Source organism: Phodopus roborovskii, unplaced genomic scaffold (assembly GCF_943737965.1).
Source record: "Phodopus roborovskii unplaced genomic scaffold, PHOROB, whole genome shotgun sequence".
Lineage (NCBI taxonomy): Eukaryota > Metazoa > Chordata > Mammalia > Rodentia > Cricetidae > Phodopus > Phodopus roborovskii.
Genome location: NW_026125397.1, coordinates 23,071,629 through 23,089,510, shown reverse-complemented (window position 1 = coordinate 23,089,510; position 17,882 = coordinate 23,071,629). Strand labels below are relative to the sequence as shown.

At 45.0% G+C, this 17,882-nt stretch overlaps 1 protein-coding gene across 1 annotated transcript; it reads right to left on the bottom strand.

Moving 5' to 3' along the window:
• Window positions 1–13,032: 13,032 nt before the first annotated feature.
• On the bottom strand, window positions 13,033–17,141 carry LOC127215155 (sodium-dependent glucose transporter 1A-like). Its single transcript, XM_051175554.1, has 2 exons — window positions 17,013–17,141; window positions 13,033–14,053 (listed from the first exon to the last, which is right to left on the bottom strand). Exons 1-2 carry the CDS (start codon window positions 17,119–17,121, stop codon window positions 13,059–13,061), a joined length of 1,104 nt encoding a protein of 367 aa, XP_051031511.1. The 5' UTR covers window positions 17,122–17,141; the 3' UTR covers window positions 13,033–13,058.
• Window positions 17,142–17,882: the final 741 nt, after the last annotated feature.

Below are 17,882 nucleotides of genomic sequence, written 5' to 3'. Positions count from 1 at the left end.
CTGTTCCCGTTCTGGTGTTGGGCTTCACACCACAGAGCCACATCAACATCTCCAGATATTTTTTTTGGGGGGGGGAGTGAGGGAAGGGAGGTACATAAGCATTTACATGTGTGTGAGTGCATAAAGTCAGAACCCTTTTGGTGTGGACCCCAGAACCTATCCATCTTTTGTGTTTTATTTTCACATTTGGCTGTTTTGAGAGTCACTGGGCCCAGTCAGGCCAGGCTGGCAGGCCTCCGTGCTCCAGGGATCTTCCACCTCTATAGTCAGCCTGGGGGTTTCAGGCTTGTGCATCCACTCCCAACATTTTACATGGCCGCTGGAGATCAGATTCAAGGCTCACATCTGCATACAAGCACTCCACTCACTAGTAAAGCCACTGGAGACCAGCATGCAAAGCCAGCCACACTAGTTAGCTATAGAAGCTGAGCAGTGGTGGGCCACACCTTTAATCCCAGGACTCAGGAGACAGAGGCAGATGGAGCTCTGTGACTTCCAGACCACCCTGGGCTAAACGAGAGTGAATCAGTCTAACAGAGCTCACACCTTACATCCCAACACTGGAGAGACTATAAGGAGCTCAGTGGTCTCAGGAGCAGTCTAGGATTCTGAGGCTTGGTGGAGAGCAGCGCAGTCTGGAGATGTAGTCTGAGGTTTGGTGGGTCACTTCTTTGGTCTGAGCATTGGTAGAGGAGAGGACTCTCTAGTGGTGCCGCTTTGTTTCTCTGATCTTCAGCTTTAACCCCAATACCTGTCTCTGGGTTTTTATTATTTGTGCTACACTGAGCTATATTTCCAGGCACCCAGTTTAAAACTCTTGATAGTAAACCAAATGGAATCAGGCTCAGATCCCAGGCTAAACCTCATGAATATCAGTCTTTGTCACTCCCAAGGTGTTGATGGAGATATGAGTCTCTATCGTTCCTGACCGGATGCAGACAGACTATGTATCTATCTGTATACATAGTCTGGATACATGTGTTGGCAATGTTCTCTGTGACTCTGAACCAGCACAGACCCTCCCTTCTTTAAGTTGCTTTTGTTGGGTATTTTGTTGCAACAATGAGAAGTACCCAATACACCAGGAGTGGTGGACTGGATCTCCTCGCTGAGGAGATCAGGTGAGCGGCCTGTGAGCCCTGCAGCCTCTTTTCTTGGCCTCTCTCCAGCATTGTCTTACAAGCGTGTGCTCTTCATAAGGGCGCTCGCTTGTCTTGATCTGATTCTCCTGACTCTGACTTTGAAGGACTGGATCTGTTTTGGGATGGGCTAAAAAGACTGGCAAATTACTTGTAGATTATATTTATTTGAGAGAAGTAGGAGAGAGAGAGAGAGAGAGAGAGAGAGAGAGAGAGAGAGAGTTTGAGTTCCCTCCCTCCCTATAGTCCTTACATTGAACAGTGTCTCTTGTTTCTGCCCTGTGCTAGCCAATTCTCATGTGAGCCTCCCATCTCTCCACAGGAGTGCTGGGATTACACTTTCCACCACCACATTGCTTTCCCATGAGTTGCAGGGATCAAACTCAAGGTGTCAGCTTGTGCAGAGAACAGAGAATTTTTTTTTTTTTTTTTTTTTTACTGGAATGCCTCCTTGGCCTGGAGTCTGGACATTTTATGGCTGCAGGTTAACCTGTCACAGGTGTGGCCAAAGGCTTCACGAACGTATCAGGTAGCTTTCCTCCCTAACATCCTGAGTGGAATGTGTAATGGCTGAACTGGTGCTCAGTTGCTATAGAAGTCTAGTCTAGCCCTTTGCCCAGTGTTGTTATTACTGATGGTTCCATCCCAGCCATGCTTTCCCGACGAGGGTCTCATGTCATGTAGGTGGCCCCAAACCATTGGCTTCCCCTTTTGCCACTCATGTTAACTGAGGGTGCTGGGGGGGCTCTTAGGGACCTACAAGGAGCCTCTTTGCTACTCTAGTCTTTTCTTCTACCAGTTGTACCGCCTCTGGGGACAGGCGAGTCAGGGTCTCTTGCCCCTTGGAAGTACCTTGGACAGCTCCCCTGAGCCTAAGCTCTGAGCTCTCCATAGCTCTCCCTGATCAAGAGAGTGGACGATTTTTACGAAGTCTAGGGAACCCTTTAGGGGCATTCCATTTCCCCTTGGGGATGGGCTCACCTGGGTGAGGGAGGGGGACAATATGGACTACGTTACTAATACTCTACTACTTAGAGCCTTATCTTCTTGTCTTTGCCCTGAATTTGGTTGTTGAGTACCTAGGTCAGTGTCAGCTGTCCTAACGAGGAGTAGAGGCTTTGGTTTTTACTTCTGAGTAACACCTAGGTAAAATTTGGACATATGGCACCTTTAGGTTTCAGACATACAGCTTCAGGCACATTAGTTCTCTAACTAGAGTTTTAAAGTGATCATTTATAAGACTTTATGGGCTAGGGAGATGGTTCAGCAGTTAAGAACGTGTTATTCGTGCAGAGGACCTGAGTTCAAATCCCAGCACCCACAAGGCAGATCACAGCTGTGAGTAGCTTCAGTTCCAGGGGATCCAGGTCACCTTTTGGTACCCACAGGCATTCTGGTGTGGATATCCCCCTCAGACATACAGCGATACACATAATTAAAAATAAAAGAAAATCTTTTAAAAATAACAAAAACTTGGTCAGATGAGGTAGCACATGACTTTGATTCCAGCACTAGAGAGGCAGAGGCAGGCAGATTTTGGTGACTTCAAGGCAATCCTGATCTACATAAGGGTGTTCCAGGCTTGTCATGGCTACATAGTGAGACCCAGCCTCAATAAACAAACAAATAAATAAAAATTAAGATAAGTTACAAACAGATACTACTAAGAACAGATTAATATATTAAGACTTTTTTAAAAAACCATTTTTGGGGTGGGGAATTTTAAGATAGGGTTTCTCTGTGTAGCCTTGGCTGTCCTGAAACTCTCTCTGTTTGAACCAAGCTGTCCTTGAATTCACAGAGATCTGCCTGCCTCTGCCTTCTGAGTGCTGGGATCAAAGGCATACAGCACCACTGCCCAGCTTAAGTTATTTTAAACATAATTGATTTTAGATTTACATTAAAACACTAATTTTTGACCTTATGTGAAAAATTAACAATATTTGGTTATAGCAAAATTAGTCATAACTATACCACCTTTCTTAAACTACATCTATCATAGACATTTTTGTTCCTTTTGTTCTGGGCCTTACTTCTCTCTGTTTCCATTTTGTAGCAATCTTGTCTTTGGAATAAAATCCTATTTGATGATATAAAAAGCATTTTATTTTTTCTTGACTATTATTGTTGTAACCAAAACTGTTTTATCCACTTGATAGTTCCTTCTCCTTTCTTTTTCTTACACAAAACAAAACAGAAAAACAGATCCTAATGATGAAAACCGCCCAGAAAGCTGAATTTGAAGCGTACAGGGAGGGGCCTGCTGGTTCTTTCCATGTTTCTGTGGTCGCAGCAGCAGAAGCTCTGGCCTAACCAGGGCTATAAGGACAGGGGCTTTCTGATATTCCCAATGTTGTTTGGACTTTTTCTGCTTAGAGCGGTGGTTCTCTATCTTCCTGGCCCTGTGACCCTTTAACACAGTTCCTCATATTGTGCCGACACCAACTATAAAATGATTTTGTTGCTACTTTATTGATGTAATTTTGCTAGTGTTATGAACTGTAATGGGAGCCCCAAAGGGGATAGATACCATTGAATACTTACTTGTCTTTTATAAAAGGAGGCCTGGCCTAGTGCAAGGGTGGCATAAAGGCTGCTGACGTTGCCTTGCCTTTAACACCTAACATGAAACTGAATGGAATTTTCCATTACCTGGAACAGAGAGTGAGATTAAGTTTATCTCAGAGGTTGGAGGTCTGTTGGAATCATCTGGGGTTTACTACTCTGCTGAAATTCCATGGAGGCTTGAATTGAAATGGCCCCATGGTCTGGTAATCCAAGGAGTGGCCTCCCAGAGTGGTCTGTGTAAACCAAAGTTCTCAGAAAAACAATAAAAGCCACACCCGGGCATGGCGCGGGCTGATTGGTTGGGAAGATTGTGGAGACTGGACGTTGCAACCTCAGGGACTCTTGCTCCCGTGGCACAGGTCTGCCCCAGCCCTTCAGACTGCCAGGTGTGGGGATGTCCTAAGTTAGGGGATGGTTCCTTTCCACAGTCCCCGAAGCTCAGGTGGCCGTGGACAGCAAATGAAGCCTCTAGAAGAGATGTCCTGACTGTACTGAGCCTGCTTGCCTGGGGTTCCCAGCAATGTATTTGAAAGATGCCTTGATTTATGACTGTGTTTTGTTCTGCAAAGTCTTCATAAAAATGGTTTTGATTCAAAAAAAAGTTATTTAGGGCACTGCGCTCTGGTATTCTGAGGCCATAGTCACTCACATATTCACCAAGAAGAGATCAGCCATAGGCAGGTGTTGGGGACACACCTGTAATTACAGCCCTAGAGAGACAGAGTCAGGAGGATGTAGGACCCTGCATGGACCCCGAGGCACCTTGAGCTAGCCTGAAGCTGTTGGCTGGAACTCCTTGCCCCAAACCTGTTGTTGGTACTCTTCCCGTTTTGATAACACAAACCTCATGACAACACAAACCTCATGACAACACACACCTCATGGGGAGGAGCTAAGCCTAAAACTCCTGTAATTTTCCACTGTGCTGTAAGTCAGTATTTAAGCCCATTCCTTCCCCTTAATAAATGCCATTCAGCATTCGGTGTTCTGACGTTGCCATTGAATGAATGACCCGCTGTCTTGTCTCTTTATTTCAATCTCCAGGCCTTCGCCAGATTCATGGAACAGATTGTAGCACGTGCGCTACAAGTGGAGGTCCCACCGAGATCGCGAAAGAAAGGATCACCTAGGAGATCGCCCTCGAAGGCCGGCGGGCAAAGTAAGTGAATGAGGGTGTATTGAAGGATGGGTGCCAGTAACTCTAAGGAAATGCCCGGCGGGCAATTAGTGTCCCTATTGAAAAGTGAGGGCACCGGGATTAAAACAAGACAGCTAAAGAATTCATTGCCATAAAGTAAAAGAAAAATGGCAGAGATGAATAGGACTTTTGAGGAAGTACAAGATTTAGAATCTGTACAATCTATCAGGGAACGAGAGGGATCTCAACTAGGAGATGATAGTCCCACTGTAACTGATGAGGAGGATACTTTGGAATCAGAAACTGCAGCTGATGAACGCATATGCGGTTTGCCACGGCACAGCCCCTTTTGTGATCCCTTTAGTAGGGCTTATGCACCTTGAGGGTTAGAGGAAGAGGTCAAAGATTTAATAACCAAGGTAGAAGCATTAGAAAAGGAAAGACAAGTGTTTCCAATGATTGAGACAGTGGATCCTCAGGATAACAGGGTTAGGGAGCACAGCCCATTAAATTTTAAGGATATAAAACAGCTTAAAGAGGCTGTCACTACTTATGGGCCCATGCTCCTTTTACTCAGACAATTTTTGAGTCTTTCACAGCGTTAAATTGCACCCCCTAGTGATTGAATGTAGCTCTGTAGAGCCGCACTGAATGGGGGTGACTGTTTGCTCTGGAGAGGCGAATTTCAAGAATTTTAAAAGGAAACCACCCAATGCAATGCTGCTGCTGGATTTCCTGCTAGGAATTTAGATATGCTCACAGGCTCTGGGCAATATGCTACCCTTGCAGCTCGAATTCTTTTTTACACAGCGGTCTATGCACAAATTGCTGTTGCTGCTACTAGAGCTTGGAAAGCCCTGTCTAATAAGGCTGCAGGGGATCAACTATCTAAGGTATTGCTGAATAGGTCTGAGCCCTATTCAGAATTTGAAGACCACCTCCTACAGCTGGCTGGTCACATTTTTGGTAATGTTAAAAATGCCATGCCCATAATTAAACAATTGGCATTCAAAAATGAGGCTTTATGTCCCCATAAGGCCAAAAGTCTTAATGACTATATACGCATATGTCAGGACATAGATGGTCATCACATTATGGGCCAGGTTATAGCTTCAGTTATGAAAGGAGGTGGGAACAATGGAGGAGCCAGGCCAAAGACTTGCTTTGCATGTGGACAACCAGGACATTTCAAATGGAACTCCCCCCAGAGTCCTAGGCTGGGGCTTTGCCCCCGTTGCAATAAGGGTCACCATTGGAGCAAAGGATGTAGGTAAAAAACAGATGTCCTTGGTAATACTTTACCGGCTCTGGGAAACGGGAAGCGGGGCCAGCCTCAGGCCCCTCGAGCCCAGGTGTACGGGGCAATGGATACACCTGTAACCTCCAATACAAATGATCCCTTAGAGAAATCCCTTCATGTCCAGGACCTTATCGGGGGTACCCCAGGAAGCGCAGGATTGGACCTCTGTTCCGCCACCCTAGCAATATTAACACCACAAATGGGCACTCAAGCCTTAAGCACGGGAGCCTTTGGGCCTCTTCCTCCGGGAACAATAGGGCTATTGTTAGGGCACAGTAATGCCCTGTTGAAGGAAATTAGAGTTATTCCAAGAATAATAGATTCAGATTTTCAAGGAAAAATAAAAATCATGGTTAGGGCACAAATGGGGGTATTAATGATACCACAGGGTGCTTGGATAGCACAATTGTTCTTCTCTCTATGTTCAAAACCAACAATCCCTTTTTAAAGGACACCAGGGGATCTGCTGGTTTGGGGTCCACAGGCTCCATGGGTGCCTTTTGGGTATCAAGTCTTGAACAGCGCCCCATGCTCACCCTTACCATACAAGGTAGATGATTTTCTGGAATTGGGGACACGGGGATAGACTCCTCAGTAATAGCAAAGAAACACTGGCCACAGGCATAGCCTCTTCAGCCGGCCTCCACTCATTTACAAGGAGTGGGAACTGCTGTGGCTCCAGAATGTAGTACTCAGTTTCTTAAATGGTCAGATGATGAAGGATATACAGATCTTTTTCAGCCTTTTGTGTTAAGTCATATCCCCATTAATCTTTGGGGGAGAGATGTGCTTCAGGCCATGGGAGTGGTCCTTACTACTGAGCCCATTAAAATATGCTGGCTGACCAAGGTTATGTACAAGGAAGAGGACTGGGTAAATTCCTCCAAGGTGACCCTCAGTCTGTTGTATCTAAAAATTTAATTATCAAAAGAGCCGGAGATCGCTCTGGGCTGGAAATTTTTCCCTAGGGGCTATTGCTGGGCAGCCTGTTCCCATTCCTATTATCTGGAAAACTGATAACCCAGTCTGGGTGGAGCAATGGCCCTTATCTATTGAGAAGTTACAGGCTGCACATCAACTTGTAAAGGAACAATTAGAGGCAGGACATATTGTTCCTTCCACTTCCCCATGGAATACCCCAATCTTTGTTATAAAGAAAAAATCTGGAAAATGGAGACTCCTACAAGATCTCCAAGCTGTTAATAATTGTTTACAAATTATGGGAACCACACAACCTGGCTTACCTTCCCCTGTAGGTATTCCTCAAGGCTGTCATTTATTAGTTATAGATCTAAAAGATTGCTTTTTTAGCATTCCCTTGCATCCTCAGGATAGTGAGCGATTTGCATTTAACATTCCTTCTATTAATTTTAAAGAGCCCTATAAGAGATATCAATGGATAATGTTGCCTCAAGGAATGGCCAATAGTCCACTATTTGTCAAATTTATGTATCTTTGGCCATTGCCCCCATTAGAGAGAAATTTCAATCCCTGTATATTATACATTATATGGATGTTATTCTTTTAGCTGGCCCAGATCCTAAGGAAATGAATGAAGCTTTTGGGGAATTACAACATAATCTTCAACTAGCTGGCTTAAGAATAGCCCCAGAAAAGGTGCAACAAAAATTTCCCTATTAATATCTGGGCCATCAATTATTATATTCTGGTATCCGTCCTCAAAAGATTACTTTAAGGCTGGATAGACTGATCACCCTTAATGGTTTTCAAAAATTATTGGGAGATATAAATTGGGTTTGATCTAGTTTGGCCCTAACCACTGGGCAGCTTAGACCATTATTTGATATTTTACAAGGAGATTCTGATCCCACTTTTCCGAGCATCCTAACACCTGCTGCTCGAGAATGCATACAGCTTGTGCAAATATGCCTCCAATCTGCACATTTGAATTATATTGACTATTCTCAGAACTTGATGTTATTAGTTTTTGCTTCAGCGTATTCCCCTACCATGGTGTTTTGGCAAACTGGTCCTATATTATGGGTGCATGATGAACATGCATCCCCAGGAAAGACAGTTAGATCTTATCCACAGGCAATGCTTTGTATTATTCAAAAGGCATACAAAATGAGTCTTCAAGTTTCTGACAAGATCCCGGATGTAATTTTTACTTCCTATACTCAACAACAGATACAATGGCTTCAACAGTTTGATGAGGAGTGGGCACATTTCTTGTGTTCCACACCCTGCCACTTTGATAGTCATTTTCCTTCCAGTAAGTTAGCTCTTTTTAAAAAATAATCTCCCTGTGTGTTTCCCCAAGATTATTTTCCAAAATCCTTTAAAGGGAGCCCGCAATGTATTTACAGATGGCTCTTCAAATGGTTGTGCAGTAGTTGTTTCCTTTCCCATTATCAAACGCTCTATACTTAAACTGAAGTCTGCATAATTTTCTAAACTAGCTACAATACAATTAGCCCTTCATCATTTTTCTGATGAGCCATTTAACTTATACACTGACAGTAAATATGTGTATCACATATTGGCTCCCTTAGGAACTCTGGCCTCTCGTGCACAGGAACATTTACTAGTCATACAAAGCCTACTATGGAGGCGCTCTCATCAAATTTTTGTAGGACATCTCTGAGCGCATTCTGATTTGCCCAGCCTTTTGAGTGAAGGAAATGCCATTGCTAATTTTAATACTAAAACAGATAGTGCCATTATGATGATGAGAGAATCTGGTTATGAAGAATGTACAAAGCTCATACAACCTTCTACCTTAATGCAGGGTCACTTAAATTCCATTTTAAAATTACTAGAGGCCAAGCTATTAATATAGTTAAGACTTGTCCCCAATGTGCAGAGTTCTTACCTGTTCCACACCTTGGAGTTAACCCCTGGGGTGTCACGCCTAATGATATCTGGCAGATGGATGTTCCCCATCCTTTGGCCGACTACAATTTGTTCATGTATCTGTGGATACCCATTCTCATCTCATATTTGCCTCTGCCCATACTGGAGAAAAGCTTAAGGATGTTAAGAGCCATTGTTTGCAAGCCTCTGCTTATATGGAGGTGTCCAGACAATTAAAAACTGATAATGGCCCTGCATATACTAATCAAGGTTTCAACTCCTTTTGCAAAATTTTTTTATCTCACATAAGACGGGCATCCCTTATAATCCTCAGGGTCAGGCCATGGTGGAGTGTGCACATCACACAATTAAAGCCTATCTTCATAAAACAAAAAAGGGGGAGTTTACAGGGTCACCTCATAATCACATTTCTCTGGTCCTTTATATTTTAATTTTTAAACTATTGATAGTGCTGCTTGATCTGCGGCCGGCAGGCATTGCGCCCTCGGTATCTGACTATGGCTCAGTTATGTGGAAGAATGTCACTGCTGGAAAATGGTGCGGCCCTGACCCGGTTCTAGTATGGGCCCGAGGGTCGGTTTGTGTCTTTCCACAAGACGCGGATAACCCTGTCTGGGTGCCTGAGTGGCTGATTCGCCATATGGGGGAGGGGGAATCATGATTGAAACAGCCAAACAAAAAGTCGGATGGGTCTTCAAGAATCTACCCATTCTGATGCCTGTGGGTCTGAGTAGCCCTACGTGGCCATTCTTCCTGACCACTAATTATAGTTTGGGTCAAGCGGCTATAAATTTACGCTTTGATCCAAAGGATAAGAATTTCACCTTCATCTCAGGCATCTGATTCCCTTCTTTTTGTTGTTACCAATGCTACTAATTTTGGAGGAAGTTTCAATTGTTCTCAGCAGGTCTGCTGATTGGTTAGTTTCTGGACGTATGAAGTAACAGCTGTCCTGGCCCATGTACCCCAGGTGTGCAGCAGAGAGGAAAGGAGATTTTGGGATCACGGCTGCCAGTGCCGCCTCCGCCACTGAAGCAGCAGTTTCTACCATAGCCCTCTCCCAATCTGTAAATACTGCAAGCACAGCAAATCAACTATCAGGTGATTTGGCTGAAGCCTTAGCCACCCAAAACACACTTGATTATCTAGTACAAATTGGCATTTTTAAACTCAATCTACAAACTAGCCTCCTATATATGAACACTTGATTTTTTGTGAGAGGCTCATATGGCTTCTTGTTCTCTGTCTTTCACACGTATCTGTGTTAATGCATCACTTTTCTCCAGGGATAATGGAGTGATTAAATTATACACATGCTTTAGCCATGCAGACCATTAACATCAATGAACCCTGAGTACCACCTGCCAGTGCAGAAGGCCTTTCACAGGGACTTCAGCTCGCGGGCAGATTATTTAGAGACTGGGCAAGCTCTCTCACTGGGGTTCGTAACCCTTGCACGTGGTGCTACTTCCCCACAGCATTAAACAGGCCCAGGCCAACTTTCAAACAAGACAGAGTCTACTGTCTTTGGCTCAAGAGAAAACGCCTCTGCCCACGTGTGGCTGACAAACTATTCACCAGAGATGGGTAAGGCAGAGGGGGCAAATATCCAACCTAAGACGGGGGTTACGAGACTGGGTGACCTCTCCAATGACGGGTAAGGAATTATGCTGACGTCCTCTGCCACCTAAGGCAGGTGTTATTTACATTAAAAGAAAGGGGACCTGTAGGACCCCAAGGCACCTTGAGCAAGCCTGAAGCTGTTGGCTGGAACTCCTTGCCCCAAGGCTGTTGTTGGTACTCTTCCCGTTTTGATAACACACACCTCATGACAACACACACCTCATAGGGAGGAGCTAAGCCTAAAATTCCTGTAATTTTCCACTGTGCTGTGAGTCAGTATTTAAGTCCATTCCATCCCCTCAATTTGGCATTCCGACATTGCCATTGAATGAAAGACCTGGTCTTGTCTTTATTTCAATCTCTAGGCCTTCGCTCGATTCATGGAACAGATCGTAGCGTGGGCGCTACAGGAGGGTCAGCTGTAGGCCCGGTGTTGGGGACACACCTGTAATTCCAGACTGGAGAGACAGAGCCCGGAGGGTCAGCTTCCTCAAACTCCATTCTTCAGCCATGCCAGGTTAAACACCCAAACTGAGTGGGAATAAATGCTCCCTTAAGTAAGTTGCTTTTGCTGGGGCATCTTATCACAGCAACAGAAAAGTCACTAAAACCCTCATGTTCACCCAGCAAGACACCAAGAAGCTGCCACAACCTGGGTCCGTGGGAATGCAGGCATAATTCACCATGGCATTAGACCTCAGCAGCGTCATGGATGCTGATTATGCAAGCGTACTGAAGGAAAGACTTATGGGTTACCTGGGCTTCCACCAACATTTCAAAGGAAGTCCCAGGAGGTCAGGGCTTGTGCAGAAGGATCAGAATGTTCACACGTGTTTTCTTACAGGACAATGACATGAAGGTAAGCAAGGCTATCAAAGGTTCCACAGGAATGTAGACTGCCAAGACCAGGGCAAACATACCAAGCTATCAGGAGTGAACAAACAGATCCAGCCAAAGAGAATGAGAATGTGTCTTACAACCAGCGAATCCAGGATATGGGGGCTCACAGCTTGTCCTCTTATACCTCATGTGCTGGGCATGGGGCTAAAGGGTTTAGTGTCTTCCCTTGTGAGTTTGTCTTGTGGTCTGGCTATTTTTATTCTCTTGTTGGAGGAGATTTTAATGTGACTGCTCTGCCATGGTAGTTTGGAAGTATTCACATTCTTTTATTCTTAAAGACGTGGTCTCTCTGTATTTGAGGCTGGCCTGAAACTCATGCCACCATGAGCTAGCATACCTGTCTCTTTCAATCTTCAGAAAAGCTCATGGCTACACGTTTGCCTTGAGTCTCATAGAGACTGGGCTTGAACTTCCAAGCAAACACTCCGGATGTTTGAGGCTTCTGAAGAATGACAGAGAATCTTTCATTGGGGTCTATTTCATTGGATGCAGTAGTGGGCAGAGCATTATTTTATACATGTATATGAGAAAACACTGCCAAGTAACTTTGCCCCAGTGATAAATGATTGACTGTAAGGTGTATACTGATTTCAGAGGCGTTAGCAGTGCAGAGGGTGGAACCTTATGATGGACTCAACTCTGCACTGCAATGGAATTTTTCGTAAGAGTATTGAGTATATTAAATGGCAAATGAAACGGGTATCACGTTCTCAGTTAAACTTTTCCTCATCTTTGTTTCACTCAGTATTTGCAGCGTTGCGTGAGATAGAGCATACATTAATTTCTAGGAGACATCCTGCAAAAACTTCATGGTGTATAGATTTTCCATTTGGAAGCTATGTCATCTTCATTTTTGGCGTCTGGAGATGACATAGAGGCCTATGCTGAGTGTTTCAGGGAAGACCTAAAAGAAAGAGTCATGTCAAGAAGTCACACATAGCTGAAACCTTGCTCTGTGTCTCCTGTGTAGAAAACCAAACCAAACCAAAACTGAAATCAGTCATCGTCACTGGCACATGGTGACCTAGCCCTGCAGTGCTTGTGGAAACATGTGACCCTGCAGAATGCATTCACAAAGACTGTCCCAGAACACTTGGCCGAATGCTGAGCAAAGCACGGAGCTTCCTAACCCCAACAGCCTTCTTCATATACTCGGAAAGGTGACACCATGACATCACCTTCTCATCTGCCAAAACAAGTCTCCTAGCAAGACTGTAGTACAGGAGACCACTCCGTAGTTTGTGGAAGGCTGAAAATTTAAAACCTTTCATTTTCTAGCTTACCCTGTAAGTAGGCCCAGAAAGCTTGAATGCAGTAAGTATTTAAAAATCTTTACTCTCCAGTTGATTAACTCTTTATTCAGCAAAGTCACTAAGTCATCGCCTCTAAGTGTGTGTCCCATAGGTCCAGGAGTGTCTCAAGGATACAGTAGAAGGGCGCTTTGGGGCTCCAGCATAGCATCTTGAACCCAGATCACTGGGTCACTGATTTCAGCCACTTCAAACCCCATCTCATCCCTTTTTGTTTTGTATCTTCTCATTTAGTTTCTTGCTCATAGCCGAGAACTAGTGGACAAAGCTTTCTGGTCCTCAGGTTTTCTTTTTCCTTTGCGCTGGCGTTCCAGGGGTAAGGTGGCTAATTTATACATCACAGGAAATAAAACAGCAGTGAATATGGCCGACCCCAGACAGGTGTACAGAACTATTGGCAGATCTGGGTAGTGTCCTTGAAGAATCCCAATTACTGCAGGCATTGCCATATCTCCCAGAGCAGCACCAATTACAAAGGAAGCTGCAGATTTCCCACTGATGCTGGTGTACTGCTCAATCCAGGAAACGCCACTGGGAAATGTGGTTGCCATCGAGGCTCCATACACAGAAGTTGCGATCCACAGACAAAGACGGCTCTTGTCAAAAAGCACCAGAAAGAAAGACGAGACAAGGCTGCCAATGTTACTCAACACAATCATGGTTCCAGGCTGTAGGACTGTTGCAAAGAAGATGGCCAGGCCCCTGCAGGCAGCAAAGGTCCCCCAGAAGATGGAGTTCAAGCCGGCTGCTTCGCTTTCTTCCATGCCAACATGGGTGGTAGCAAAGGAGAACACGTAAGAGCCATAGGTCACCTCGGCTCCAACGTAAAAGAAGAAGAAGATGAAGAGGAGACAGAGCAGGGCCCAGTGATATTTGGCTCTTCGAGTTCTCTGAACAGATGCTGTGGAATTTCTCTGCCTTGAGCTTTTCTTACAAAACAGAGCAAACAGAAAGACAGAAACGACTAAAACATAGGTTCCGATGGAAGCGTAAGCCCACAGCAGGTTCATGTCCTCGGGTACCGCAAACAGAGAGTCTGAGGTGGCTTCAGAGGACCGGTTCATCACTAGAGGGTCAAAGCCGGGCTCTGTGTGGTTCTGAGTGGAGGCTGATGCACCCCAGGCCAATTTAGCCAGCAGGGGAGCCAGGAAGGCACCCAAGGCGAAACTGAAGTGCAAGGCTTGCATGTGTGGGGCTCCTTTGTCCCCCCAAAGGTCCAAGATGAGGACATTTGCACCTGCCAATGAAACATGGGTAAGTTGTCAGTTAGTGAAGGTAGTGTAGGGAAAACTCAACAAGTCGTTACTATGAAAAGAGGCTGAGCCTGTGTCACAAGGCAGAAATGCTGTGATATTCTTAGTAAGCCAATATTGGCCCCAAGTGATTCTGATTAAGGACCTGACCCATGAACACCAGAAAACTGTGTGTTATGATATTTTAGACTCACACAGGGAATGCTACAAGCTGGTGGACACTACCCCTCTGGAACCAGAAACACTAGCAGAGAGCTGTTATAAACAGTGCTGACCCCACACTGCAGAGCAATACCATAGAGTTATTCATGACACGTGTTTGAAATGCTTGTGTTGAGTAGGCAAAATTTTATCATCAGATAGAGGCCAAATAACAAAGCTTTCTGGCCACCACTTGAACATTGTGGATGGAGTAAATGTAAAACATTCCATTAGGAACCTGGATACCCTAACCTGGATACCCTAGGCTCTGGTGCTCCCGCTACAGGAAACCGCACATCTCTCTGAATCCACACAGCACTGAACACCGGCAGGGGGAAACCCTAAGCACCAAGCCGTTGATATTTTATTTTAACCAGTTGCTCTGAGATAAGCATATAATTCTAGTTTGTAACTTTGCAACCAAATGAAATCTGTATTAAAAATATTGCATGATGTATCAAATAACATCAGAATATCGAGGGACATTCCAGCCAGGGAAGCAGATCAGTGCCTAGCTTGGCTGTCGCTATAGAAGCTTCCTGTAGCAGACTGGAACAAACACAGAGACCCACAGACTGAAAACACACACACACACACACACATGCACACACACACACTCACACTCTCTCTCTCACACACACATAGAATAGAGAGAGGTACAGAGAGAGACAGACTGATAGACTTACTGACTGACTGACTGACCTTGGAATACTCAGCCCTCCATCAATTCCCTCCCCTCAGAGCTCAAGGAACCCTGCTGAAGATGATACAGGAAGACTGTGAGAGCCAGAGGGAGTGGAGAACTCCAAGGAAACAGGGCCTCTAAATGAACAGAGCAAAGCTCATGTGAACTCAGAGACTGCGGCAGCACACTCAGGGCTGCACAGGTCTGCACCCGGTCCTCTCCCTGTTTGTCATGGGTTCCCGTTCAATTTATGGGACTCCTGAGTGCGTGAACGAGGGGTCTCTGTTCTTGTGCCTTCTCTTGGGCTCTTTTCCTTTGTTTGTTTTGTTCAAGTCCAATGTAAAGCTCTCCCTTTAACGTTTATTATATTAACTTCACTATTACCCCTTAAGAGCTCGTCCTTTTCTAATAAGAGACAGAACGGGAGCAGATCTAGATGAGAAGGGGTGTGGGAGGCCTTGGAGGAGCAGAGAGAGGGAACGCTGGTGATGCTTCATGTTCTAACAAAGAAGGCGTGCCTGAGGGTTAGCGTGCAAAGTCAGCCACACCGGTCAGCCACAGCCACCAGGCAGTGGTGGCACACACCTTTAATCCCAGCAGCCACAGCAACCACAGCCACAGCAGTTAGAAGTGGCACATACCATCAATCACAACACATGGGAGACAGAGGCAGATGGATCTCTGTGAGTTCAAGGCCACTATGGGCTGCACAAAACTGATCCAGGCTGAAAGAGAAACAGCTCTCACAAAGGTGATCCCAGCACTTGGAGCCACAGGCCTTTAATCCCAGCACTAAGTAGGTGGAGACAGGAGCCATGTGGTTGGAGAAGGAGAGGGGTATAAGGTGGGAGGACATAAGAGAGAGAGAAAGAGAGAGAGAGAGAGAGAGAGAGAGAGAGAGAGAGAGAGAGAGAAATATGCAGTCTGAGGGGCAGTGGAGTCTCAGCAGTCTGATGTGGACAGAAGTTTCTGTCTACCCTGTCCCATTCCCATTTAATCACACAGAAACATATTAATTGGAAACCGTTTGGCTGATGGCTCAGGCTTTTTATTTGCTAGCTCTCTCTTGATTATTAACCCGTTTCTATTAATCGGTGTTTCTCCACATGGTCTTGGCTTGCAGGAGAATGTGCCAGGCTGTCCCACCTTCCTGGTATTTGCATGGCCTCTCTCCTTTGTCTTTGTTTTCCCTGCCTCTTTGTTCTGAATTCCCACCTAGCTACATCCTGTCTGTCCATTGACCAAAGCAGCTTTATTCACCAGCCAATAAAAGCGACACATATTTGCAGCGTACAGAAAAACCTTCCCCATCAGTCTGAGGATGCCGTCTGAGGACAGGATTGCCCCTTTGGTCTGAACTTTGGTAGAGGGAAGAGCTAGTGCTTCTCTGGTCTTCAGCTTCAACCCAAACATCTGACTCTGAGTTTTCATTGTTAAGAACGATTAGAATCCATGCTACAAGAAACATCTGTTGTTCAATAAAAGGAAAGAGAAAAGGGCATCAAGGGAGAGCCAGAGAGCAGGAATTGAAGGAAAGTCCATATCATGTGTGGTATTTAGTAGGTTTTCAAATAGACACCGACAAATGGAAAAACCATACCTGTGGAGATTTAGAACCTCTAGGAAAAATTAACAGGAAACCAAGCAGCACAGAGTCTCTCTTGGCTCAGCAAACAGGATGTAATGAACTGTATGTCTGCTTCTGTGCTTTCTTAGCCAAATGATAGCCCTGTGCTTGTTTTAAACCCTCAACTCCTCTTATTTACACTGATAAAATTTATCCCCCAAACACACACTGAAACCACAGATGGCCATTCCCAAGGTAGCTCCTGCAGATCAGTCAGGCTCTCATAGAACAAAGCCATGAAGTCCAGCTGTGTGGTCAGCTGTTCAAAATCAATAGCAAAACCAAGAGCAGCTGCTACAAGGGTTCGGCCCCATGACCCAGTGATTACATCCGCATCATTTCAAAAGTGTGCAAGGGATAGCGGACATCGCCTGCTGTGCTTTTCTAGTGGAGTTTCCACCCCAGAGATGACACTACAGGCTTCACGCACCTGTATCCACGGCACCAATGGCAGCCCCGAACACAGACATGGTCACGATCAGTAAGACTGCTGTCTTGCAGAAAGGGATGAGATAAAGGCCCACTGCCGTGGCCACCATTGACACCCCTGGAGAGAAAGGTAAAAGCGTCAGCTGTAGGAGCAGGGAACATAGTTCAGTAGTAGAACACTTGCTTGTCTAGCGAGCGTGAGCCCCCACTGCAAAAATAGACTTTAATATTAAGAAATGAAAATAAGCTGCAAAATCTGTATCCCTCAGGACCATCAAACCTATAAGAATACAAACTAAGATTGAATTAACACTGAGAGTTAAGCTTCTACAGTGGTTATGTAAAATCATGTAAATTCTGTAAGGCTTTTGTAACTTATGACCTAAGCGGGTTTATAGTACATTCATAATCATAATAAGTTACACAGCATTTTGTAGCAAAGGAGACAGGCTGGACATTATTTACTTAGTGTCACACATTTAAGAACGGAGGAGAAGTTTTAGATGTGGGCTAACAATGCTTCCGGTTTCCTAGTTCCTGCTTAAATGCTGCTGAATTAATTAGTTTGGGGGATAGGGAGGGAATCAGAAGAAGAGTCGGTATTTAAGCATCAGCAATAACTTATTTCCCTTTCTTTGTGTCTTATAACATTCATCTAAATCGCCCTTAATTGTGCCAATTCAATGGGAAAACTATGCTAAGACATGGGAAACTGGTACAAAGACAGTCTACTGCATTTCATGTCCCTTCTTGTTCAATCCTGAACCCACAGAGCCTGGCCAGGTTCTAGCAGTCATTCTGACCCCTGCCTGTGGCCCCAGAAGCCCCGCCCTACCCCCAGATAAGCAAAGTTTCCTGGTCAATCAGTGTT